General features: G+C 46.6%; 1 protein-coding gene across 1 annotated transcript in view; it reads right to left on the minus strand.

Moving 5' to 3' along the window:
- Positions 1–10,208: 10,208 nt before the first annotated feature.
- Positions 10,209–25,933, minus strand: part of COL9A2 (collagen type IX alpha 2 chain) — a 58,372-nt gene continuing 42,647 nt past the window's right edge. The window contains exons 25-32 of the mRNA XM_048501612.1: positions 25,110–25,145; positions 24,933–24,977; positions 22,823–22,855; positions 20,695–20,841; positions 16,975–17,029; positions 16,105–16,293; positions 13,836–13,913; positions 10,209–11,458 (exon numbers count right to left, since the gene is read on the minus strand). Of these exons, the coding sequence (XP_048357569.1) occupies positions 11,253–11,458; positions 13,836–13,913; positions 16,105–16,293; positions 16,975–17,029; positions 20,695–20,841; positions 22,823–22,855; positions 24,933–24,977; positions 25,110–25,145 (789 nt within the window). The 3' untranslated portion in view covers positions 10,209–11,252. The remainder of the gene's footprint in view (positions 11,459–13,835; positions 13,914–16,104; positions 16,294–16,974; positions 17,030–20,694; positions 20,842–22,822; positions 22,856–24,932; positions 24,978–25,109; positions 25,146–25,933) is intronic.

The raw sequence follows: 25,933 nt of genomic DNA on the forward strand, positions 1-25,933 counted from the left end.
CTGAGGAGGGCAGGGCTTGCATAGGGAGGGACCTCATTGGGTGTAATGCCAAGGAATTGACTCTTCCAAGCCAACATTTCATTCAAGGAAATGTAGTCTAGAGATCAATTGTAATTCTGGGAGCTCTTCAGGCCCCACCCAGAATCTGGCAATCCTAATGGAAGAACCTTTGCACACAAGATCCACCGGCACTCCAGAGTCACAGCCTATTTTCCGCACAATTTCCGCACTGAATACTTGAACTGCTCTTTGGAAGTGATTTGCCCGCATTTGGTGCCCTTACTGCCCATTGCAGAAACAATGGAATGCTCTCCCCTTTTTAGTTATTCTGGAAAAAGGAGAGGAGAGTGGTTTTTCATATTCTGCACGGAGAGGGGAAGGCAATTAGCTTGCTTGGCACCCCCCTGAAGGGCATCCTTCTGCAACATCAACAACCATTCAGACCAAATTGGAGCTCATAGCCAGACTTGAAGGGCATAAAATGGCACTTTTCCAAGTGCCAACTCCTGTGACAGCCCTTGCTGGTAAATGCAAGCAATTGCAGGCTTTTTAATTGCAGAGCTCTTCAGCATCCCAGTTTCTTTGATTTTTTTAAGAGAGAGAGAGAGAAAACACCGTGGATAAATAATATTTCTCGAAAGCAAATGGATATCAGCAAAACACTCCTAAGCGTATGCTTTGGAACAAAGGGAACAAGACAAGACAAACCTGGCTGTGGTATAGCTTCCAGGCCAGCTTTAAAAAGAAGCATATTCAATTGTGACCCACTTTTGGAACAGGTTTCGTGCCAGGGCTATTTTCCCCCAAGTGCCATCAGTGCGAAGGTAACTGTCCAGCACTGAATTGTGACATCTGAACATTTTCAGTTTGCATTTTAAAAAAGATTAATCCTGGTGGCCTAAAGAAAACTATGAAAAAGATCAGCTGATTCCTTTGAGCTTCTCCTTCATTTATGGTCTTGGGAAGTGCCGTCATATGGCAGGTGACATAATGACCCTGTGGAATCATCTGCTTTTTCAAGACAAAAAAGGCATTTTGCCATAGTAGCCAGACTCCAATTAGCGACCCTGGACTTGGTATCTCATCCAAGTTCCAACCAAGCAGCCCCTGTTCTGAGATCTCTTGAGCTCACACTAGCCTGAACAGTTGATGCGTGAGTGTTAAGAGCTGTCAAGACACTTCCAACTCATGGCAGCCCTATGAACTAATGACCTTCTATCTTTAACAGGTCTTGCAAACTGAGGGCCAAGCAGGGCGTAGCTCCAAGGGGGAGGGGGCGTGTGCTATGCACCAGGCGCACACTCCCTGTGGGGGCAGGGTGGAGATGGGGCAGGGGGCGGGGGCATTCCAGTGAGGGACGGGGTGGAAGGCGCACAGGTGCACCGGCCGCTTTCCCCCCTAGCTACGCCTCTGGGGCCATGGCTTCTTTGATTGAGTCAATCCATCTCATGTTTGGTCTTCGTCTTTTCCTGCTGCCTTCAACGTTTCTTAGTGTTACTGTCTTCCCAGCAGCTCTTGTCTTCTCATCATGTGACCCAAGTTCAATAGCCTCAGTTTAGCATCTAGGGAGATTTCAAGTGGGAGCCCGTATATGTCTTTTTGGCGGTCCACAATATCTGTAAAACCTCTCCGACACCACATTTCAAATGAATCTTTCTTCCTGTCAGCTTTCATCATTGTCCAACTTTCACACCCATACATAGTAATGGGGTGTACTATGCATGAATTTCCTTAAACACATCTTTACCCTAAAGAATCGTTTCTAACTCCTTCATAGCTGCCCTTCCCAGTCTCAAACTCCTGATTTCTGGGTTCCAGTCTCCCTTTTGGTTGATGATATAGCCAAGGAGTAGACTATCTTTCACAATTTCTATTTCCTCATTGTCAATAGTAAAGTGGCCTTCCTGATGCTCAGCTGCAATTGGCAGTTTCCGTTTTAACCTTCAACAGTAGTCGTTTCAAGTCTTTACTGTTTTCTGCCTGTAGTGTATCAACTGAATATCTCAAATTGTTACTGTTCCTTCCACCAATTTTTACTCCCCTAAATCTAAATCTAAGCCAGCTCTCCTTATTAGATGTTCTGCATATAGATTGAAAAGATAGGGAGAAAAAATACATCCTTATCTGACACGGTTTTCTATTGAAAACCATTCTGCTTCTCCATATTCTTTCCTAACAGTAGCTTCTTGTCCACAGTACAGGCCATGCCTAAAATCAACAGTGTTCCAACTGTATGTGTCAAACAGCTTTGGACTTCCTTTTGCATCCATTCTCATCAGCAACTGAAAATTACTTGTGCTTTTGCCCAGTCATATCGTTAAGAACAGTGCTACTCGTTCTTGTCCTCAGTAGTTGATTGAGTGCCATCCAACTTGAGGGTTCTGTCTTCAACCCTGTGTCTTTTTTCATTTTAGACTGTCACACCATAGGGTTTCTAAAGTAAGAGATTACAGAAGTGGTTTACCGTCACCTTCCTCTGCATAATACTTACCAGGCCTAGCTCCAGTGGCACTGCCACTGTCTACCAAAGGTTCTCCACCAGTGTCACCTTCCATTGCTGCCGCCGCCGCCGCCGCTCAGTAGCTAACCTCCAAGGATTCCTCCACCCGCAATGCTATTGGGCAGTCCATACAGGACTGTATTTTTGCTTGTCTGGATAGAACAGGGGTCCCCAAACTTTTAAAACAGGGGGCCAGTTCACTGTCCCTCAGACTGTTGGAGGGCCGGACTAAAAAAAACTATGAACAAATTCCTATGCACAAATGATTGTAAAATGCTTGATTTCACCTTTCAGCCTTTCTGTCATGGTCTATTTTTAGAACAGTGACCAAAGTATGTCAAGTACAGGATGGGCCCCAAATATTGTTGGGGAGGCTGTGGAATACCTTCCCCTGTAAAAAAAAGCAGAACTTTCCCAATGAAGCATTACATCTAACCCAGGATCAGGTATCTTCCTGGGTTCTTTCCTTCCTAGCAGCCAGCAAGCGATTCACCAGCCTGGCTGATGCCAATGGGAGTGGGGCAGAACAGAAAGCCTGAGAGGAACACATGGAGTAGCCGAGAGGGAAGGGCGGAGCAGGTGTTGTCACATGTAAGGTTTCCAACTCTGGGTCAGAAAATTCATGGAGATTTGGGGGTGCAATCTGAGAAAGGCAGGGTTTGGGGTGGGGAGCCCACCGTCCAAAGTAGTCATTTTCTCTAGGAATTGATCTCTGTCACCTGGAGGCCAGCTGTAATTCTGGGACATCTCCAGGCCTCCCCTAGAGGTTGGCAACTCTTACATAGAGGTAATATCCACAAATATGTCTCCTGCCTGTGAACAGCAATGTTTAGAAAGCAGCAACTCCAGTCACAGAAAAAGAGCAGACCTGTGGGCATTGCCTTGTTGCATAGGCTGGTTGGGGAGAAAGGAGCCCTGGAGCCCAAGGGAGCCGATCTGGCAGACCCCGAAGGCCGTGGGTATCTCCAGGGCTCTGTTTTCCCTCCAGCAGACCCAACAGTCAAAGCCACAGAGACCCGTTCACCGCCTACCAGCCGGTCCCACAGGGTGGGGGGTGGGGATCACCCTGTTTGCATTCAGCTGGCCTTGTTGGCAGGGGCAGAGGTGGGTAGCCCCATTCTCAGGTTGTGGGGGGCCTGAAGGCAGACAAGCAACTGTAAGCACAACAACCCAGTGGGAAACCCTCCTGCGCCACCAGACCTGCGCCCCACATCAACAGCCGTTGGGGCTGGTTCCTCCTCTCCCTCGAGCCCCCACTGCACATGAATGGAGCCATTGCTGCCATGCCTGGTGGGCCGGATAAATGCCTTCAGGGGGCCACATTTGGCCCCCGGGCCGTAGTTTGGGGACCCCTGGGATAGAATGATAAAATTTAGAGTCGTTCAGTTGGTTATTCCATTGAAATGCCACCTTTAGCTCTCTTTTGTGCAGGTTTTTCAAATACTGGTCTGGTTGAAGGTACATTGTAACCTCAAGCAATTTATATCCCTTTCTTCTTGGGCCCATGCCTAGGTTGTCAACTCCAGGTCTGGAAATTCCTGGAGATTTGAGGGTGGAGCCTGGGGAGGGTGTGGTTTGGGGAGAGGAAGGCCCTCCACAGGGTGAAATGTCATAGTCTCCTCCCTCCAAAGCTGCCATTTCCCTGAAAGAAAAAGGGTGGGTCCAGTGCTGGGATTCAGCTGGTTTGCACCACTTTGGCAGAATCGGTTATTAAAATGGTGCTTGTAAACAACCAGTTGTTAAATTATTTGACCCCCACCACTGGTATTTAGAGGCGTGCTGCCTCTGAAAATGTAGGCTGCCTTCAGCTGCCTTAGTGTATTGCTGCAGACAGATCTTTCCTTCATATGTTTGCAGAAACCCTTTGTGGCATTAGGAGCCATAAATGAAGGGTGAATGAACCTGAGTTCTAGTATTAGAATATAAAGAATGCTTTCTCTCATTCTGCTTTCGCCACCTCATGCACTATTTTATAAATCTCTGCTGCATCCTCCCTTTGTCCTTTTTCTTTGAAACAAAACAGCCCACAAATACCTTTCTCCTAATTAAAAGACTCCAACTTCATTTTATTTCCTCTGGAGGAACTAGAGAAAAAACTCTTGTAAACATCATAAATTCGGGGTTCTGTTTTTCTCTAAGCTTGCCAACTAGATGGGGCTGGGAAATCCTGCCCATTTAATGCAAGTTTAACTAGTCAAAATGGGCAATTGAAGCTTTCCCGGCAGGATGGTTAATAACATCACATAATAACTGTCCTCATATCAAACTGATTAGAAGGACCAGCTTAAAAGTTGGCAACTTTCTCCCCTATCCCTTGAGGCTTTGATTTTTCTTCAGCGATTATCCATCAAACCCATTAATTTTAACACTGGTTTAAATGCCAATTATCACTGGTTTAATTGTTATTAATGACGTTTTTTAGCACAGAGAGTGCAGCATGAAATAAAATAAAATATTTTATTCAATTGATACACCATCCTTTCCCAATCAAGCTGGGGCTGCAGTAAAGAAAGCCGTGGCCCCCCCAGGTCTGAAACTTATAGAACCTCTTTTATAAGGTTTGAGGGGCAAACTTTCAGCTCTGTGCAGAATCAGTTTGCTCTTATTGCCTTGCCTTCTACCTTAGCGATCTGCTGTCTGTATTAACGTATGCCTTAGGTAAGGTTTGTCTGCACTGTTGTATCATTTTGTAATCGTAGTCCTTCTGAATATCTTATAGAATCTGATTGATTGGTTTAAAAAAAAATACTTTGCAATCCATCTTGAGTCTTTCCAAGAAAGGTAGGCTGTGAATGAAGTAAATGAATGAAGTAAATGAATGAAGTAAATAAATCTTGGTGGCCATGATCTGCACACACTGCCAGTCTCAAAAGACAAGACAGCCTCGATTTACGAGCAATGGCAGGCACATGGACTGTCCCTTGCTCTGACCTTTGTGAGCTCTGGAAAATATTCCAGGTTCAAAGTTACGGGAGTTTACTTGGTGCCATGCAAGAGGAGCGAATCCAACAAATCAAAGCCAATCACTGATGGAGAAAAGGGAGAAGACACCCAGACTGGGGCAGGCTGCTTTAATTAAAATGTAATCTCTCTTAATCTGTCCAAGCACTGTCCTTACCAGCTGCTGCCTTTCCAGCCGTTGCATAGAAATCCTCTTCTAATTTCACTGATTTGAGCTGGTGGAGATTAGCTCCTGAAGGGGCGAAGCTCTCTTCTTGCATTCTTGTTTGTATTATCATTAATTTAATTTATCTAAAATATTTCTATTGTTCTCTGCTAACCTAACAAGTAAGAGGTGAGACGAGGCCCGCCCTGAAATCCAGCCCTGTCAGAGCAGGTCTCCTGCTCAATGAATGCTTTAAATGGGTTGAACTCTGAGCTCAGAGACACTGTTCTGTGCTCGAAGTGTGGTAAAGGTAGTATGTATCGTTGAGCTGCACTTGTCTCATGGTGATACCATGAAGTCCCACTTCATGGGGTTTTCAAGGCAAGAGATGAGCAGAGGTGATTTTGCCATTTCCTTCCTCAGCATACCAGGCCCAGTTTTCCTTGGCCGTCTACCATCCATGTCCTGACCCTGCTTAGCTTCTGAGATCTGACAGGATTGGGGTAGTCTGGGCTGCTGTGGCATAGGAGCAGGGGCGTACCGGCCATGGGGACACATGTCCCTTGGTGTAGGCCAGTCAGTCACATGGGGGGTGAATAACTGCCCCCCACATTCCCCCTTTCCCTCCTGCACCCACTGAACAGCTGGGACGGGAGCCTGCTATGGGCCCGCCAGTTGAGGGAGCAGCCTGGCAGGGCCAGGCAGAGGGGCAGCCAGCGGCAGGCTACCAGCCCGGCTCCACTAGGCCCAGCCCCACCATTTCTGGTCTTGTCTAATCAGTCAGCTCCTACATTACTTTTGTTGAGCCATTTAAAAAATATCTTTCCTGCTCGCATCATCTAGGATTGTAAACTTGCTTTAGATTTTGAGACATTTAGGAAGCACATATACAGGCACAGTCACCAACCTGCAATTTTCCTTGGATTACAACTGATTTCCAGAAAGAGACATCAGTACTTAGAGTGGCCTACCCTCTGGCCACTGGCAGGGGATGAGAAGGTAGCATTGCCAGATCCAGGTTGGGACGCTCCTGGGAATTTGGAGATGGGGTCAGTGGAGGACAAGGATCTCTGTGGGACACAATACAATAGAGTCAGCCCTCCAAAGTAGCCATTTTCTCTGAGATAATTGATCTCTGTAGTCTGGCAATGAGATGTAATTCCAGGGGATCCCCAGTACCACCTGGAGGCTGGCATCAGCTCTTCTGGAAGAAATGGCTGCTTTGGGGGGGTGGGGTGGAGTGTAGCACCGCTGACTTTCAGGGCTGCTTGGAGATTCAGCTGACCTCCAAGCTACAGATATCAGTTCCCTCAGAGAAAATGGCTGCTTTGATACCCTGCTGAAGTCCCTCCCTTCTCCAGATCATACCTTTCCTAGGCTCCACCTCCTTGTCTCCAAGAAGTTCCCAACCCAGTGTTGGCAACCCTTGTGGCCTCTTTGACCTTATATCCCTATTGAACTCTTCTCCTTTTCCAAATTCTGTCCTCCCTCCCATTGCATATCAATCTCCAGGAATTTTCCAAGCTAGAGTTGGCAACCTTACATTCAGTTGAGGTTTGAGAATCTTCCAATAACAAACTCAAATTCTGTAGACTATAATTCCATGGACTACAGATTGTAGTCCAGACGTCCAGGAATGCCCTTCTTCCCATTTCACTTCTGCTCCCTTAGCGCAATTGCTTTGATATTTATCTATTTTTTCCAGGCGCGCACATGCTCAAGAAGGAAGAGAGGCTGTACAAATTCAACCTGTGTTTTGAAAGCAAACAGTGCCCCCTAGTGTTTGAAAGGGAGAAACACTTTAGTTTGCTAACCGGGGCCGCAACCTTGATGTACAAGGTTGCTGATTTGAGGTTTCATTTCTGGCCTGGCAAACCAGGACAACAATTTTCTCTGGCTTCTGGAGCACACAAACATTTGGACACATCCTATTTCCCCTGGTGCTCAGGAATAGGAAGGGGGAAAGGGAAGGGAGAGGCAACTCAGAAGTCAGAGAAAAGGGAACCCAGAAGAAGCAAGTGAAGGCATGTTTGAGCCTAATGAGGGGTGACTGGATAACTAATAGTTGTCTTTTCCCCTTCTTCCATTCCCCAGAAGCTAAATTTGGATGTTAAGTGCCTTTAGCTTCAGGATTCGGCTTCTGTTACTTCCAGGGCAGGGCGTCTGGAAGTGAGACAGGTACTAGTACTAGCAGAAGTGGCCTGCCTCACAACACATCATATGTTATTCAGAGTTGCTCAGGGACAGCCAGGGCCTGGATTTGAGCATTTATAGTCCCAGAAGGCACTCCACTGGCTGCTTTGAGTCACCTGACTCTCCACTTAATTGGTCCCACTCTGGCACACTGCAAATGGGGGAGGAGCACCCTCTTCTGGTGAGCTACTGTTTGACATGAAGAAAAAGAAGCTAAGATAGGTAATAGAGTCTCTGGTTCCCAGCCTTAAATTTCCTTTGCAAAGTACCTTCTACCTTAATGGTGCTATATAGCTAAATTAATAACAAAAAGTGTAATTTATTATGATCAAGTTATGCCTAAACTGGAGAAGACATTTCATGCAAGTGGACAAGCTCGACTTAGGTGATATTTCTGCCTCTTCTCCTCTCCGGCTGCCCAAATTAATATTCATAGGCATTCATTCTAAAAGTCCATTACAATTAAAGCACCAGCAGGCCTTTATTTAAAAACATTTGGCTAACTCTCTTCCAATTTACCCTGAAGACAGAGATGACGACGTCGTGACAGGTTGGTTTCTTAGCGTCTGCGTGGCGATGATTTATTGTTATTTGGGGTGAAGCTTGGACCCTCGCCTGGCCTTTCATTTCGGCAGAAATACTCTGATTTCAATCTCTTTCCCCTGTCGCTTTAATGGCATCCAATCTTCTATTTATACAATGAATATTTATGAAGGCCTTAATCAAGAAGATGGAGCGCGTGAGGGGGGAGAAAAGGAGAGGTTTTGTTCATATTTGTCAGACGCATCGCCGAGCCTCGTTAGTATGCAAGCGGCTTAATTTCTTGATTAAATTTCTTCTTACAAATATAATATTGAAAATTAACTTCCACCTTTTTTACCCAAAGAGTGGAGAGGGGGTTGAGAATCAAGAGAGAGGGAGAAGTGGTCCTTCACCAGTCTGGACCTTCTGGCAACTGTAAAACCCAGTTCCTGTGCTGGCTGGGGACAGGGTCCAAGTAATTTCTTTCTCATTAGTCTCTCACTGATTCAAGTGCTAGTTTGGCATCAGATAAAGAGATGCACTCCACCAGGGACCAGAAAAGAAATGGTGTTACTATGAATTCACACTGTACTGTTATCAAAGTCCACTATGCCTTTCCTGCTGCTACACAAATCCTATTGCTGCTAGGGAAGTGATGCTCCAATAAAAACACACCTCAGTGGTTCTTCCCTTGGTCCTTAAAAGTGCATAACTCACCACAAGAGGGCAGCCACTTACCCAGGTTGTGGGATATACCTGGTCTTTTCTTTCTTGGGAGACACCCTGCAGGGTATTGACCCATGGCTTCCCCCCTGATCCTCTTGCTCCTTGTTCCGGCTCCAATTCCTTTCAGAGCCCAAGTCCTTGTGGCATGTAGGAAAGGTTGCACAGATTCATGGTGAAGGGTGCTGTTTATACACTTGAGAATTCTACTGTGTTTTTTAATGTAGTTTTTTTTTCTGTTTTAAAGAGACACTTTCTGATGCTGCTGGTCATTTTAGAGGAAACACAAAACTGCCTTAACAGAAGAAGCCTTGCCAATTATCCTCTTTGTTAAAGGTCGCTCAGTATGTTGACTGAAGTATAATATGCAGACTTAACGTTCAAGACGTGCTTGGAGCCGGCGCTTCAAATCGCCAGAGATCTCTCCTGGAACGAGCTCTTGGAACGAGGACCTTGGAGAGTTCTGGGGAATTCCTCCATTTCATTCATAACGACACCTTAATAATATCAGGTTCAAAGGTGCTACAGTTTTTCTAAGAGCCAGCTTTCAAGCTCCAGATTAGAACATCACAAGGCTTCAGAGTTGGGTGGTGTGGGTTTCAAAATTTGATTAAATTTCCATAAGAAAGGGCTCTGTGGCACATTAAAAACTAATCAATTGGGGTAGGGTTTGTGGACCAGCGCCCACTTTATTAAGCAATACCCTTCATTGACTGATGCTATTAAAAAAAATTTTTTTAATCCTTTGTGTCTTCCAATTCCACTCATCTGACAAATGCGACTAGTCCACAAAGGCATATACCAGAAGAACTATGTATGCCTCAATGGTGCCGCAAAGCTCTTTGGCTGTCCCTCTGGAATCAGTGACAAAGCTACATGTCACCCCTGACCCCTCTCTACACAAAACCCCTAAATCCAGTCAGGAAAGAGATGTATTTAAAATCTTGTGCAAATATTTGAGGTCCTATTTTTTACCACAAAATTTGGCCAACAGATTCTAAATGACCACTGAGTCAAAAGGGCTCACAAAAGTAATTCAGTTGAGGCTCCTGTGAACAGGAGCAAGAGTCACCAAATTAATAATGAGAATGATTAATTACCCCACCAAGAAAAAACAATCAAAAGTCTATCAAATCCAGAGAAGCAGACACATCACATAAGTTGTTTGACATTCATTCTTCATTTTATTGTCTGGTTTGAGTAGCTATTTTGGTGGAAAAAATATATTGATTTTTAATTAGTATTTATAAAATACCACAAAGATTTACAGCTTTGGGGAAATGCCGGGCTGGCTCTGGGGAACACTGTTAAAGGATCAACTACCAACTGTCTGCTAGAAAAAAAACCCCAAAACAATAATGCACAAACAAAAAATCAGGAAAACATTTGGATGGATTACACTTTCCATACAAACACAAAGTAACAAGATAATGTCAATAGGTTTGCTAGAAAACCAGCTGACATCGGAGAGCGCAAATCAATGAGACAGTTAATGAATTACCTGAGGAGCAATTCATAAGATGGTTTTTCCATGTAGTAAAGTCTTCCCATAACAGGTTTACCATGTTATTTTCACATGACAAGGCAGTTATGTGAAGTAGACCTCAAGGGGGAAAGAATCTGAAGTCAGCATGTTGAACGAAACCTTTGCTTTTCTTTCATGTGGTAATTTGGGACTTCTCCCCACACAGCTCTACTTCATACAAACACTCTCCACCTGATAAGAACATAGCCAATTATGTTGTGGGAGGACTCTACCATCCTATAGTGTGAATTTGGTCCAAAAAAAAAAGTCAAAATGTTCTCTCTTCTCTCAAAAATTGGTAAATTGCAGGGTTCTTTTCCTGGTGATGTAAAGCGGTCAGTGACTCCCTGTACATTCCGGTAAAGGAACAACTGTTTGTAAGTGATGAGATTCCAGGCTTGCTTTCAACCCTTCAAGGTATGGATTCTGCACATATTTTAAAATTTGTCATCACCTTCCGATTACCCACTATCTAAGCTACTCACAGTGGCCAAATGTCATCTTTTCGCCAATGCAGAATGAATGGACTGTTGATGCCCAATCAGGCAGAGTATCCTCATCCCCACAGAGGACATCTTTCAGCTGGTTCTCCATTTCCTTGGTCCTAGTACGTTGGTCCTTTAAGGTCAGTGGTGGAAGTTTCTCTGACTTCAGTTCGCAAGGAAATGTTCCCTTAACTCATTTCAATAAGAAGGTCCCTTGACGGCACCTGGTTCAGTCAAGCGAGCCGAGGCATATGCAGAGGCACCTAAGCAGGCGGCAGCCTCACAGAATCCAGGCAGTCCAGCTGGCCCCGGTAAGCCAGGCCGTCCAGCTTCTCCTGAGACGCCCGGAGAACCTCGTTCCCCATTTTTGCCATTGATGGCTTGTCCAGGGTGACCAGGGAGACCTAGAAAAACAAAATGGATGAGTCCTCTATGCTTGTGTTCCTTTAGGAATGTATTAGTGCTCTTCCTAGCCATTTCTTCCTGCACCTCCAAGAATCTGACCTCCTTCCATTATGATATCACTTCCTGTGGAACCCATAGCTTGTTTGGAAGATAACTCACCACCACCCCCTTTTAGATCCATGTGCCACTTCTAGCGTATACATTGGGCACCTCAGCCTATGCCTGTGCATGTAGAACAGTTTAATATGAACTGGTTATATGAAGGATGTCCCAGTCACATGATCCCCCCACTTGGGAAACAAAGAGAGGAGAAGCCATCGCATAGCTGAGAACCGTATTATGCTGTTTACATTGCATTGCCTCCACCTTGACTCTCCATGAGAAAGGTGAAGTACAAATGAATTCACTAAGTAAATTCATAGATACTGGGCAGCCCAATCGGCTTGGCTGCAGTGTTGTGGCTGCAGCAAAAAGGGGCTTCCCGGTGGCATGGAGAAGGGTCTGCAAGCATGAAATCCTCCCCACCACCGAGTACAGATTGGGTTTAAGAGACTTATGCCACCCAAAAGGGTTGCCTAAGTCTGAATGTCCAACCACTGGCGTAATGTGCCAAATGGCCAAGTGGGAGTTGACTAACATTGGCTCCTCCCCAACCATGTCCCCAGCCCACCCCACTACACCAGCAGCGGCAGAGGCACTGGGATGCTGGCGCTGCATCCAGTGGCATGTCTCAGTGACAGGGAAGGCCATGGCAGCCACACACTGGCAGTTTCACCCCTGCACCTGGGTAAGTACCCCAGGGAGGGCAAATCCACTGGCGCAGCCTCCCGCCACTCTCATGGGCAGATTTGGCCTCCCTCTCTGGATAAGGTTACAAGTCCTAGCATGTAATCAGGTTGATAGTAAGATCTTATGGGACCCCCTCTAAGGATCTTCAGGCCTAGAGGCTGAACCACTATAGAACTTTTCTTCACTCTTTTATTGTAAAGCCTACCAGACTGTGGTGGATTCCCCCATAAAGCTGCCATATTCTAAGCCAGGCCTGTGGTCTATCCAGGTCAGTGGATATCCTCAGACTGACAGAGGCTCTCCAGGGAGATCTTCCCCATCACCTGCTACCTGACCCTTTCAGCTGGAGATGCAGGGAATGGACCTTCTGCATGAAAAGCAAATAATGTACCATGAACATGAATTCTCTACCCATGAACATGAACTCACGGAGCTGCCTGACACTGAGTCATACTGTTGGACTATGAAGATGAGTCTTTTCTACTCTATCAAGATTAGTCTTTTTTACTCTATCAAGATCAGTATTTTCTACAGGCACTTGCAATGGCTCTCCAATCCGGGTGCAATTTTTTGGGTCCACAAGTCAACAGGGTTCCAGCATGTGAAGGGATGCTCCATACCTTATTCCGCCTGCCCTTTCCCTTATGACCCCTTGCCACCAAATCCTACAATTGCCAGGGAGGAAACATGGGAAATGCCTTCCACAGTTTTTTCTGTCAAAGGGCCAGTTTGGCCTGGCACAAAAGACAATGAGGGTAGGGCTGTGCAGTGGTTCCTCTGATCCTTTAACAACAAGCCAGCGTGGTGTAGTGGTTAAGAGCAGGTGGATTCTAATTTGGAGAACCAGGTTTGATTCCCCACTCTTCCACCTGAGTGGCAGAGGCTTATCTGGTGTGTTTCCGCACACCTACATTCCTGCTGGATGACTTTGGCCTAGTCACAGTTCCCTCAGAACTCTGTCAGCCCCACCTACCTCACAAGGTGTCTGTTGTGGGGAGAGGAAGGGAAAGGAGCTTGTAAGTCACCTTGAGTCTCCTTACAGGAGAGAAAGGTGGGTTACAAATCCAAACTCTTCTTCTTTTTCTCTCCCCAGACTCAGCAAGATATCTCAAGCTGAACCAGAGAGCATAGCTGCCTACCTCTGGCAACTTCCAGGACTTTCCTCTCTCCGAAGGAAAGACATCGAGGTTCAAGCCTTCTCCATGCCATGAAGGATGAAGGAAGTCAGCTGCTGAGTCACTGAGTGGAATAACTCTGAGCTCTCCACTGCCAGCTTACATTCAGCCATTATTTCCTTAAACCGGAAGCTCTCCTTTGCCTTAGGGTACATGATTTCTTTGGCAAAGTTTCCTCTTGAATGAAGCATTCTAACTGGGAAAAAAATACAGGCACTGTGCCATAGAGCCCCTTCTTGCGTTTGTGGCCATGCTCCCACAATGCAATATTCCGCCTGCCCTTACCAACAATATTCAAGAGACAACCGATCAACAGGAATCCATGAGAAACAGTCACAGTTTGCATACAGGAAAACACTCTGTGGCATTTCTGTCTCTCTTTGACTTTAGTCCACCACAGCAGGAATCTTACCTGGGATACCTGGTGGCCCTGGCATTCCTTGATGTCCACGCCCAGGTTCTCCTTGTTCTCCCTTCTCACCCCTCTTCCCTATAAGTTTGGAAGGGAGAAAAGCCGGAGAGAGGTTGGCTGCTACGTACTCAATATGCTGCAGGAAGGGAGCTTCGGCTGCTGCTTTATTTCAGATATTTCCATCCCCCACTTTTTCACAATGGCTTCCAGTAATCAGTAAACACACAACCACACGACAGCAAACACATAAACCGATAAAGCAGGAGATCAAAATCAATATTAACAGCAACAAGCGCAAAGCAGCAAGAAGTTAGTCAATCAGTAAATCCTGAGGCAGATAAAAGAGGTTTCAGTGAGTGTGTAAAATTCAGTTGATGGAATTCAGCCTGGTGAATACTTTGGGGAGGGCATTCTGCAATTGGGGAGGGCATTCTGCAATAAAACGTGGCTCCATCTCTGATTGCGACCCACCTAACCACAGGACACTTGAAAAAGAGCATTTGGGGTGATTTTATGTAGCCAGCAGGATCACAAGGGAACCAGTGGTCCTACAGTTATCCTAATCCTAAATCATACATATGTAAGTGATGAAGTCGCAACTGACTTACACTGACCCCAACAAGGTGTTTTCAAAGCAAGTCTGAAGCAAAGGTGGCTTGTTATTGCCTTCTTTTGCAAAGTCTATCTTGGCAGTCCCCATCCAAGGACCAACCTCTGAGACAGTCAGGCTATATCATGTTACCTTCCTTCCCTCCCAAAGCGTTTAAAGGCAAAAAACAACACTTGTGCCAGATACAAAATTGTAGCTGTGTTCCCATTTCTATCCCACGCTTTCGGTTAACAGAAGGATGAGGGCACTCCAGTTTGTGTGTACGGGTGGGGGCATGCTCCTTTCCAAAAATATGGTACTTCCTTCTACAAAACAAGATCCACCTTTGCAGGACTATACTGTTTCCCTTCATTGTCAGTTATGAAATGGGTGGGGTGAGGCGGGGCGGGAGTCTGCCACAATTCTACACAGGTGCAGGAGGCAAAACCACAGTGAAGAGGAGGGAGGGAGAATTTAGATCCTTGAGAGTTTCCATTTTCATTTAAAGTGAAGAACAGGTTTTTAGCTTCTGGGGCTGCACAATATCTAAAAATGGGAGACAAAATCTCAAAAGTCCAAGGGGAGGAAGGATGGGACAGGAATCCCAAGGGTCAGAGGGAAATGTAGCTCCTTGCTTTTCACCAGAAAAAGCAAAAAAAGTCATAGCAACTGTTGCAAAAAGACACCACTAAGGGAAACTGTGCAAATCTGCAAAGCAGGTTGCAGAATCCAGCTTCTCAAGATGTTGCATTTTGGGTCTGTAAAAATATGGAAGTTGGCCTTTTATGAATTATTGTATTACTGGTTGTTAACCATAAATAAACATACATACATACATACATACATACATACATACATACATACATACATACATACATACATACATACATACATACATACATACATACATACATACATACATACATACATACATACATACATACATACATACATACATACATACATACATTCATTCAGGGTTTGTTTGTTTTTTAAATTAAATCAGCCTAGTTATTCCTTTATCCAAACCACAGATCCCCTCTGTCCTAAAAGCCCAGCAAATCACACATGGTAGGTCTGACAGGCAGCCTCAGAGATGCATCGTCACCTCTGGCAGCTTGCCTTGCCTTTTCCTGCTCGGTGTGAAGGCCAGTTCTTCTCAGCAGTCTCAACACCCCAGAACTTGAACTGGAGTCTCTGCCTCTGGGTTGAAAGGGCTTTATGATCCACTACTGTTAGCACAAGGCAAGCAACAGTGTAAGAGGCAAAGGAGGAGTCTGTACACCTTTGACTCATTCACCATCCTCCCAAGAACAGTTGGAATAGGGCTACCAAGGCCCTGGTTGGAATGAGGAATCCCCTGCCCATCACCCACCACTGCTCCGAGCATTTCCAAAAAGAAAGTTTAAAATTTAATGTTAATTTTAAAAAACCCAGCAGCACTGCCAGGGTGATGATGTGACATCACTTCCAAGGGAAACCCAAAAGTGATGGCAAGAAGCTCTAGTTAAGCCATAGAGTTTCAGATGATTCCTAAAGCTACCAGCCATCGCTTCCGGGTTTTTCCTGGAAGTGATGTCATCACACCTCAACAATACCTCCCTTCCCACCAATGCATCCTAGTCTCAAACCCTTCCTCCAAAAGTCTAGATTGCTTTCCATACAGGGAAATAGGCTTACCTCTTGGTCCAGTGTTACCAATTGGCCCCATAATCCCGATGATTCCTGGGATGCCGCGAGGGCCAGGGTGTCCATGAGGCCCTTGGTGACCAGGAGGCCCAGGGGGGCCAGGGGGGCCAGGAGGTCCCATCACACCTGCCCCACCCAAAGAGGCTCTTTTGGAACTCACAGCTAATTCAGCCAGTTGCTCTGAATGGCAGAGAAAGAAAGAAGTTGGGAGATGCACACCTTTCTAGATTCAAGACAGAAAAAATACTTTTTGTGCCCAGTATACAGTTAACCTCTGGAACTCCCTGCCCCAAGATGTGTTGATGGAGACTGATTAAGGGACACTTTAAATGTTCAAACAATATAAAGTGGTCAAGCTTTGTCCGGAAGAGACCCACTCCAGGCTGTCAATGAAGAGAACTGCATGTATGCTGCAACAGCTTCCTCATGATCTAATACCCTGCGCACAGAAAGAAAAAGCCAACACTGGACACTTCACCTAACAAGTTATCATTATGTGTGCAAGAAGATAGTTTTCAGGTTGGATACTGAAGTTTTGCGGCCCTTCCAGCAGCCTGAATCCCAAGGAAAATTGTGCTGCTTTGTCCCACGGGATGCATCAACTGGGCTTCATATGGCTTCCAAAGGGGACTGTGCACACTCCTTGAGTAACTGAGTATCATCACTTCCAAAAGGTAAATGGAACTTCCATTTCCAGAAGTACTCCACCTCTGAACATCTTGGCACTGGAGGATGATCAATGAAGGAGGAGAGAGCTGTCACCACTACGTCCTGTTCAGAGTGCTGCCAAACAGGCTGTGCTAGCCAAGAAAAGTCCTTGGTCTGACCCAACTGGTCTCTTACATTCTTTGGGTATCCTACCTTGCAACATTTTCAGGACCACGTCAACAATGTGCTGATCTCCTGCATCCCTGCCCTGCAAAAAGGCAAGAAGAGAGACCTTGTTCACGTATCACCGTCATAGTATTTATTTCATTTCTGCCCATTTTTCAGTCCACAAAACAGCTTACAAAAATTGATACCAATACAGCAGTAAGTAGAGGAAGTTTCCCTTGCCCTTTGATAATGGCGCTGGGCTCCTTGCTCCCTTCTCACCTCCCTTCTCACCTCCCTTCTCACCTTGCTCCCTTCTCACCTCCTATCCAGCCTTGCTGGTCTTCTCAGTGTCCCAGGGAAAAGAGGGGGAGGGCAGGGGCAGCAACACAATCAGCCTGACCAACTTACTCATCTGGAAACAGCAGGTTGGCAAAATGATCCTACTGATAATTGTGACTTTACACACTGAGGAAAAAAGTCCAGACTTGGTGACCCCAAAGACCACCACTTCCTACTAAACCTTACTGAACATGTGATAGCTAGGCACAGGAAGAGGCAGACAGACATGCAAGAATGGGCTTGGTATTTGCCCCTTTTGCTTTTTTCAAAAGATGTCTATGAGTCTTCAGCTTATTTTTGCAGTAAAGGTCTGGAAATGTAAGGATTTTTTAAAAATTCAAAATAAAGCAAAGGTTTTTAGTGTGATTGTGGTGGGTTTTCTGGGCTGGGTGGCCGTGGTCGGGTGGATCTTGTTCCTAACGTTTTGCCTGTATCTGTGGCTGGCATCTTCAGAGGTGTATCACAGAGGGAAGTCTGTTACACACTGTGTCCAGTGAGAATGGGAATGTTTTAGTGGGGTATAAAATTGTCATGTCCCCAGGTGGGGAACCAATCAGTAAGTGTTTGCGTGGAACTTGCTGTGCAAAAGGTGTGGTTGATAGTATAGTATTGCAGGTGGGATTTTTAGTGTGCTGACTGATGCATCAGATACCACAGTCTACATTTAGGATGATGCGTATGAGATTAAAACTGTCTAGTGGGGAAACAGTATTCATTTCGTGTCTAAGTAGGAAAATGTGTGTGTGTAAAAAGCTGTCAAGTCACAACTTACTTATGGCAACCCCAGCAAAGGGCTTGCAAGGCAAGTGATGGAGCAGAGGTGGTTTGCCATTGCCTTCCTCTGCAGAGTCCTCATTAGAGGTCTGCCTTCCAATTACCAGCCCCATTACTGCTTAGCTTCTGAGTTGCAACAAGATCAGCTATACCGGAACCTTTAACACTCAAAGAGCCATTTGGACCCGTTTTCCACGGGAAAAGAAAACACTTGGAGCCGCAAATAATTTTTGATGTTTAAAATAAAGCGCCCGCCCCGCTCCAACGGGGCAGCCGAGAGGAGAAGCCTGCGGCGCGGCCCAACCAACTGTGGGCAGTTGGTGCGCCCGCCCTGCTGCCTGCAGGGCAGGCAAGGATGGGGCTGGCGGCTAGGCTCGTGGAGCCACAGTGCAAGGGCAGAAGAGCCGCATGCGGCTCTTGAGCCGCAGGTTCCCTACCCCTGAGCTACACTATGCACCTTCCCAAAGAGATCAACAAAAATTCTCATCGTTCATCCTCATGGCTCAGATTTGAATCTAATGGCACCTTACAGCCCAAGACTTCCAAGGTAGCAGCTTTTGAAAATCAAAGTTCCCTTCAAAAGATACACTCCTTTCATCAAGTCACTTCATATCTAATGGAAGGAGCTTTGGTTCTCAAAATGTGATATCATGGAAATCTTGTTGGTCGCTAACATGCTACCAGAATCTTGCTCTTCTACTGCAGACCAATATAGTTGGTCTACCTGAAACTATTTTCGTGGTACGTATTAATTAGTCTAGCTGTACTCAAGAGAATGAGAGGTTAGGTTTCACCTAACCCTGTAAAATGTACAGTGGATTACTGGCTTGAGCCACCTTTTTGTGTGGTGCGCTTTTACCATGCCCACTTAAAATGTTGCAGTTTCATTCATATACTCACAAGTGAGGAAGAAAGGAGCCACATGCAAGATTCCATGTGGGGAGATGTCCCATACAACCCCTCCCTAACTCTGATGACTCGAGGCTGCCCCTTGGAGATGTGCCTTTCTCCAAAAACAGCTGGACAACTGACCTGTTTAAGGTCAGGTTCTCACAGCAGGCGGAATAAGCGCCAACTGCCAACTAGTTTCCTAGTCACAGGCAAACATTTTTGACTGAAAATGCAAAGTATCAGTTTTTTTAAAGGGAGGTTGCTGATCGCCACATTGTTCTAAGAACTACTGCCTGCATCCTGTGGTGCTGAGTGGAACGGGGTTACCCTATTACATCTTTGGTCTTCTGGGAAGATGAATGAAAATGGAAGCATCCAAATACTTTTATATATTTCTTAAACTTATATTAACTTTTGCATTTCTAGGCACAGGCCATTAGGGGGTGGTGTGGCCTTATTTATAATGTGCAAATTATCAGAAAGGGGAAGGCGTCCGTAATCTGTGATGAAATCTTACAGTCTTTTTAAAAAGCCAATAGCTTTTACGCAAAAACCCACTTTGAACTGGGGCCACAATGCAAGGGGAAGGAATTTAATCCTTCCACCCCCCACATAGTTTCACCAATCAAAATGGATGTTTCTTTGCTTTTATTAGTCCTGGAAAAAAAGAAAAATACAATATCTGTGCATTTTCTAGGGCTACCAAGAGCACAGAAAGGTTGCTGGAGAGAAAGAGGGTGTTTAATCCTTTCCTCCCCCTTTGATTCCATGATTTAAATAGCCCCGTGATTGCTGGCATTGGCTCTGGTGCTCATTAGGGATGTTCGTATCTTGTCTAAGATGCCATATGGCTCAGCAGAGATTCAAACCCAGGTCTCCATTGCACCAGCACTGAGTCCCGCCCTGTTGAATAGGTGCAATTAATTTTAAGGGCAACTTTTTGCCTGATCTGAGGAATTAGATTTTTGGAAGGTAATCACAGTTAATTCCTACCTTGGAGCAGTAAGATGAAGGCAGTAAGGTGAAGGCAGTCAAGGGAGGAGACTTTTTTATTCCCTCTGGGCACGAACTCAACAGAGGCCGTTTCCCCACTTTTAAAAATGACGTTGGTTTCATCCAGCGTGGACCTTTTCAGCGCGGGGACTGTGTTCCCCGGCTTCCCCACTGCCCCGCGCTTTGCGCGAGGTCATCAAAAGGCGCAGTTTTCAGCAGCGCCAGAAATTATGCGCACTGAGGGGGCGCGAGAGCGGCAGAGTCGGGGCAGCTGCGTTGTCGCCGCCCCTGTAGTGGGGAGTGCCGCTGGACACCGCGCTACTTGGCAAGAGTAGCGCGCAGCAAACAGTGAGTGGGGAAAGGTCCAGAGAGTTGGGTCCACACCTGCAGAATAATGCACTTTCAATCCACTTCCAATGCACTTTGCAGCTGGATTTTACTGTGCGGAATAGCAAAATCCACTTGCAAACAATTGTGAAAGTGGATTGGAAGTGCATTATTCTGCATGTGCGGAAGGGGCCTCAGACTGATATCAAGATTCCGGATGGAATGGGATGAAGAACCAGAACCCTCTTCTGACCATTTTCCACAGGAATACAGTTCTGGATTCAGAGTCACGAGGGACTAACTCTGCTTCCCAGACAGGAGCTAAACTAGAAAAATTCATAAACGTTTGCTAGTATTCTAGATGATGAAATAGAGTGTGTGTTTTTCTCACTCTAGGTGCTATTTTCATCAGCAGGATGGAGCTTTATGGGATTTACTTACTGGGGCGCCCTGAGGCCCAGGCATTCCAGGCACACCACGCTCCCCACCAAGCCCCCGAGGACCGGGGGGTCCAGGGAACCCTCTGACACCAGGTGCTCCTCCATCCCCAGTAGGTCCAGGAAAACCAGTCTCTCCACGAATACCTTGCTGTGAAACAAGAAATGCTAGTAAGAAGGGGCATCTTTTCAAGTATCCTACATTCCTGTTGGGCCCTGGAAAGCCAATGCGCCATAAGAAGACCCTCTCAGAAAGTCCTTTAAGCATCAGAATAGAATTGGTATTATCACATGGGTTATAACCAATGATTCATCCAGCTCTACATTCTATGACCATTTACACACTTGTAGTATCCCTTGCATAGAGTGTATATTCCCTTAGGGTTGGATTGTCCATAACACAAACATTTTCCCTTCTCCGGAATTCACTGAGCCTCAGATCAGAGAATCCCTTCAGTTTCCAAAGCCTCTGAATGTGTAACTTTTCCTCTCCATTCACAGGGAAGTGAAGGGTAACCGCATGTGTTCAGCTTGCATCGGGTTTTCTCACTCCTCCCTGCCTTTCCCCACCCCACCCAAGCAGCTCCTCCCACTTTCGGTGGCAGCAAATCAGAGCAATTGGAAGTGCTTTCCTTTCTTAATTTTAACGCTGCCAGTCTATTGTTGGAGTGGTAGATAAGTGAAATCTACATGAAATTTACATGGTCTACCAAAGTAACGCTAGCTGCAAGATGGTGCACACATGCACTCAAAAGGCAGCAGAGGGCAACCTTCCTAGCTGGAAGCTGCATGGAGAGAATGGGTGGGTAAAATGACAGGTTGGCCTGGCTAAGGACACTTCACAGCAGGAGAATCCTATTTAAACAAAAAACACAGGGGAAAGCTACTGCAAAGCTGATAGTGGCATACCAACAGCAAATGGAGCCCAGGGCAAGAACTAAGTTTTCCACCCCTGCCCCCCCCCCACCCCCATGGGCAGCTACCATCCCCCACCACGAAGCCCTCTCACCCATCTTCCTCCTTGTGTTTTCCTCTCTCCCCCTTTCCTCCTTCGTCTCCTTCCAATCAGCCTGCCTTCTCCAGCCTCCTTCTCCTTCTCTCTCCTCTCCCCCGTCCTCTCACTCTCCTTCACACTCCAACTCTCCACCCCCATCCACGGCATTCCTACCCTCTTACCTCCTCCCCACAGGACTGGTCAGCCCCCAGCCCAATCAGCCTGGCTCCCTCTTAGCTGCGCCGGCCAGCCCAGCTCCTTTCCCGGCCCCTTTTTCTCCCCCACCCCGGGGGTCGGCTGCCTCCATGGTCGGCTCTCCCTCCTCCCCCAGCTCCTTTCCCGGCATTGTTGTGCCAGCTGCTGGTGGCACTGTCTGGGACCAAGGCTCAGGGTCAGGCCCAAGTGCTGGGCCCAGCTCTAGACAGTCTGCAGGGAGGAAGGAGGAGCAGTTGTGGGGGTGATTTTGCACACACACACACACACCCCCGTGTGAATAGATGGCCTCCACCTGGGGACATGTGACACCGCATGCTCCTGATCCACAGGGTAAGAACTGCATGCATAAAGGGCCTAAGTTTCAACAGCTTGGCAGGTACCATTGAGGGCTTAACAAACAGTGCGCAAATGTTAAAATCCATCAATCCCTACTAATGCTCAACATAAGACAGTCCTTAAAGTGATCAAGGGTTTTCATTTCCTTTATTAGTATGGCGAATAAATTCTCTCCTCCATATACCCGTTTAATCAATTTTTGAAACAATGCAAGAGGCCTCCCACATCTTGTAGCAATTCCAAGGTCACTGACTCTCTGTGCGAAGCAAGATTGCCTTTCACCTGCCAGCTAACCCTTTTTTATGGACCATTTGCAATCCAAGCGACTGTTTGCAATCCAATGTTACTGTTTCATTCATTCACTCCATCATTTTAGAAATTTACCATCATCTTTTCAGAAAGTTCTTGTGTATCCCTCAGAGATATTTGTTTTTCTAGGCTAACTCCTCCCCAACATCACTGGCCTTTCTTCACGGATCATCAGAAGAATTAACTTAAGTCTTTAGTTTACAAAAAGGTTTGTACCCTCCCTAACTTGCAGTGCTGAAATCAGGGCATAATTACATTCTGTTTTGCAAATAATCACCTGTCCCTTGGGTCCTGGCTCTCCGGATTCACCCTAAGAATGAAAAACAGAAAGCAAGCTCAGACTCACAAGAACAGCAGCACCAGTAGGAGACTTTTGAGTATTCAGGGGGAAACGATGGACAACCCCACCACATCAATGAATCAATAAAGAGGGGGGGGGGATCATGCACGCCTCAAGGCTGGGTCATCTACTAATATGTTTAGTTTTCCTTTTCTTGTGTAGGAAACCAGACAGCAGTGATCTTCCTCAAGGAAGAAAGAAACAGGGGAAAGTTCTCCTTCCTAAGCCAGTCATTGGCTGCCTTCGTGCCTGTCACAAGGATCGCTGTTGGTGGAGCAGCTTTGATGCCACGGAGTGTTCACAAGCACCCCAAATGCTCAGATAGATGACATCACTGCACTGATTAGCAGCAAGTATTTCTGAGGCAAGTGTTAAAGTTTGGCTGGGGGAGTGAGTGGGATTTTAAATAAGGCCTAGGGGGAAAGCTGCTTGGAAGGACAGAGGAGTTTTGAAGGTTGAAGAGTTGTGAGAAAGTTTGCTTGGTGGGTGAGGAAGCAGGGGTTGGGGAAGTGCGGAATTCCCTGTATTAGTTTAAACCAATCAGTTATATTTTTCCATGCTTGTAAACTTTGGCATCAAAGGCAAGAGGCACAATGCGCAAAAGGAAGAGTGGCCAGATGTCCCCTTTTTCGCAGGCCACTCCTCTGAAAGGAATCAGCTGACATGGCTCAAGAGGCAGAAAGGGTAAGGGATCTTCTAGTTCCGCTTCAGCCTCTTTTCCACCCTCACCTTTCCATCCCCCTCGCAGCCTCAGACTTTGGATTTATACCTCACTTTTCTCAACCATAAGGAGTCTCAAAGCAACTTACAAATTCCTTCCCTTCTTCTACCCACAACAGACACCTTGTGAGGTAGGTGGGGTTGAAAGAGCTCTGAAAGAACTGGAACTAGCCTAAGGTCACCAGCAGGCTACATGTGTACAGGGTATATTAAAAGGGTGTGTCCCCTCCCACCCCAGCTCTGGGAGAGGCAGGGGCGCAGTTACAGCACTAGTAAGCAGGGATCACCCCACTCCCCATCTCCATGAGGAGTTCAGGAGTGGGGACCAGCTGGCTCTCCCCACTCCCGATCTCCAAGTGGAGGTTGGGATGGCAAGGACCCATTTGAGCCTGGCAGCAGCGAGCCTTCCATCCAGCTTTGACCTGCAGGCTTCTAGTCTGGAGCTCAATCCAAGTCTGCCCTCAGACAGGCTCAGATTGAGAGGGGTGGGGGTATAAACTCTAGCTTTATACTGTTGGCTCCGCCCACAAGTTCCATCTGACCAGGGGTGGGGCTTGGGGGCGGAGCCAACAGTATAACGCTAGAGACAGCAGCCTCCCTGCTCAGTCTGAGCCTGGTCTCAGCCAGGCTTAGCTCAAGCTCTAAGATTCAAGCTGGAAGCCTGCAGCTTAAAGCTGGACCCAAGCCTCACTGATGCCAGGCCTTTCAACTCTGACCTCCATGTGGACGGGGGGAGGGGGAGCTGGCTGGCCCCACTCCCGAACTCCACATTGAGATGGGGTGGGCAGGCAAACCCAGCAGGCCCCACTCCTGATCGCCATGAGCTCAGGAATGGGGAGCAGTTATAAGGAGGGCAAAGCCCTGCAGTGCGCCCCTATGAAGTGGTGCCCAGGGCTCCAGCCCCCACCGCCTCCTAGCTACACCACTGCATGCGTAGGAACAAGGAAACAAATCCAGTTCACCATTGCTCATGTAAGAGTCCATTTGCTCATGTAGAGTCCATTGCTCATGTAGAGGAGTGGGGGAATCAAACCTGGTTCTCCAGATTACAGTCCACCACTCCTAACCACTACATCATGCTGTATTTGGGGGGGGGGCACCATAATAGTAAAGGCAAATCCTGATCCTGGCATTGCCCGGCCTCCACTAAGATCATGGCAGAGATTCCTCTTCATTCTGCACAACCTGAGCAATTGCTTGTTCCGTGGAGGCAAAAGGACAGAGGAGCCAGCACATCCCAGGTTTGGTTCAGCTGAGTGCTTCTCACCCACCAAATGCAACCCACTGGTTCTGACTGGCATCTGCAAAACAAACAAGATCCTCTTACCTTCTCCCCCTTCTCCCCAGACAGGCCTTCGACGCCAGAATCCCCCTGTGAGGAAAGAAAGAGTTCCCCAAAATGTCAGTACTCAGGGCAGCTGACCATTCCGGGACAGCCCTAACCAAGCAGACCTCAAGTAAAGCAGGAGAGGGGTTTTTTTTTAAAGCAAGAACAGATACTTACAATGTCCCCTTTGGACCCAATTTTCCCTGGAAAGCCCTGTAGAATAGAGCAAAAGATGTGGTGATTTAGGAGGAGCAAAATTTACTACAGGATCATATGGATGTTTCTGCAAGGCTGTTCAGTCAAGCGCATGATGGCGAAGACAGCCGAGGCAACAGTGTCCCAAAGCTCAATGTATACTATCCAATATGCAAACGCTGTGGGAACAGGCACACTGCAGCACGAGGAAGCGCTCTTCTGCTCAGCAAACAAGAGGTGAGCGAAGCAAGTTTCTAGCCCTTAAAGCTACAAAGATATTTAGAAAAGCGAGGCTTCCCCTTTTCACCCACTTGCTGCCCCATGGGGGAGTGGGGGCTGTGCAAATAAAAAGCAACAGATTTGTATGTCTGAAAGCAAAACTCTCTAGATAGCGCATTTTTCCTTCTTGCCATCCAGTTACAGCTGACTTTTGGCAGCCCCTGGGGCTTCCAAGGCAAGACAAGGTCAGAGTTGGTTTGAAATTGCCTGCCTCTGTGTAGCAACCATGAATTTCCTTGGTGGCCTCCGACCCAAATCCTGATGAAGGCCAACCCTGCTTAGATTATGAGAACTGATAATAGTATGGACACCTGCATAAAATATCCAGGGACTGGGTGGGGGTGCTTTGCCCACTGTAGTGTTTGCCCCCCCTTCCAAATAAAACACGGATCAATTAAACAGAATTCTTTTAAGAATAATGTATACAAATGTGTATATGTACATAATTTATACAGGGGTAGCATTCATATTTACTTAGTTCACAGCCTGGATTGCCCAAGCACAGAATTTTAATATTGTGAGCACTG

Source organism: Sphaerodactylus townsendi, linkage group LG06 (genome assembly GCF_021028975.2).
Source record: "Sphaerodactylus townsendi isolate TG3544 linkage group LG06, MPM_Stown_v2.3, whole genome shotgun sequence".
NCBI lineage: Eukaryota > Metazoa > Chordata > Lepidosauria > Squamata > Sphaerodactylidae > Sphaerodactylus > Sphaerodactylus townsendi.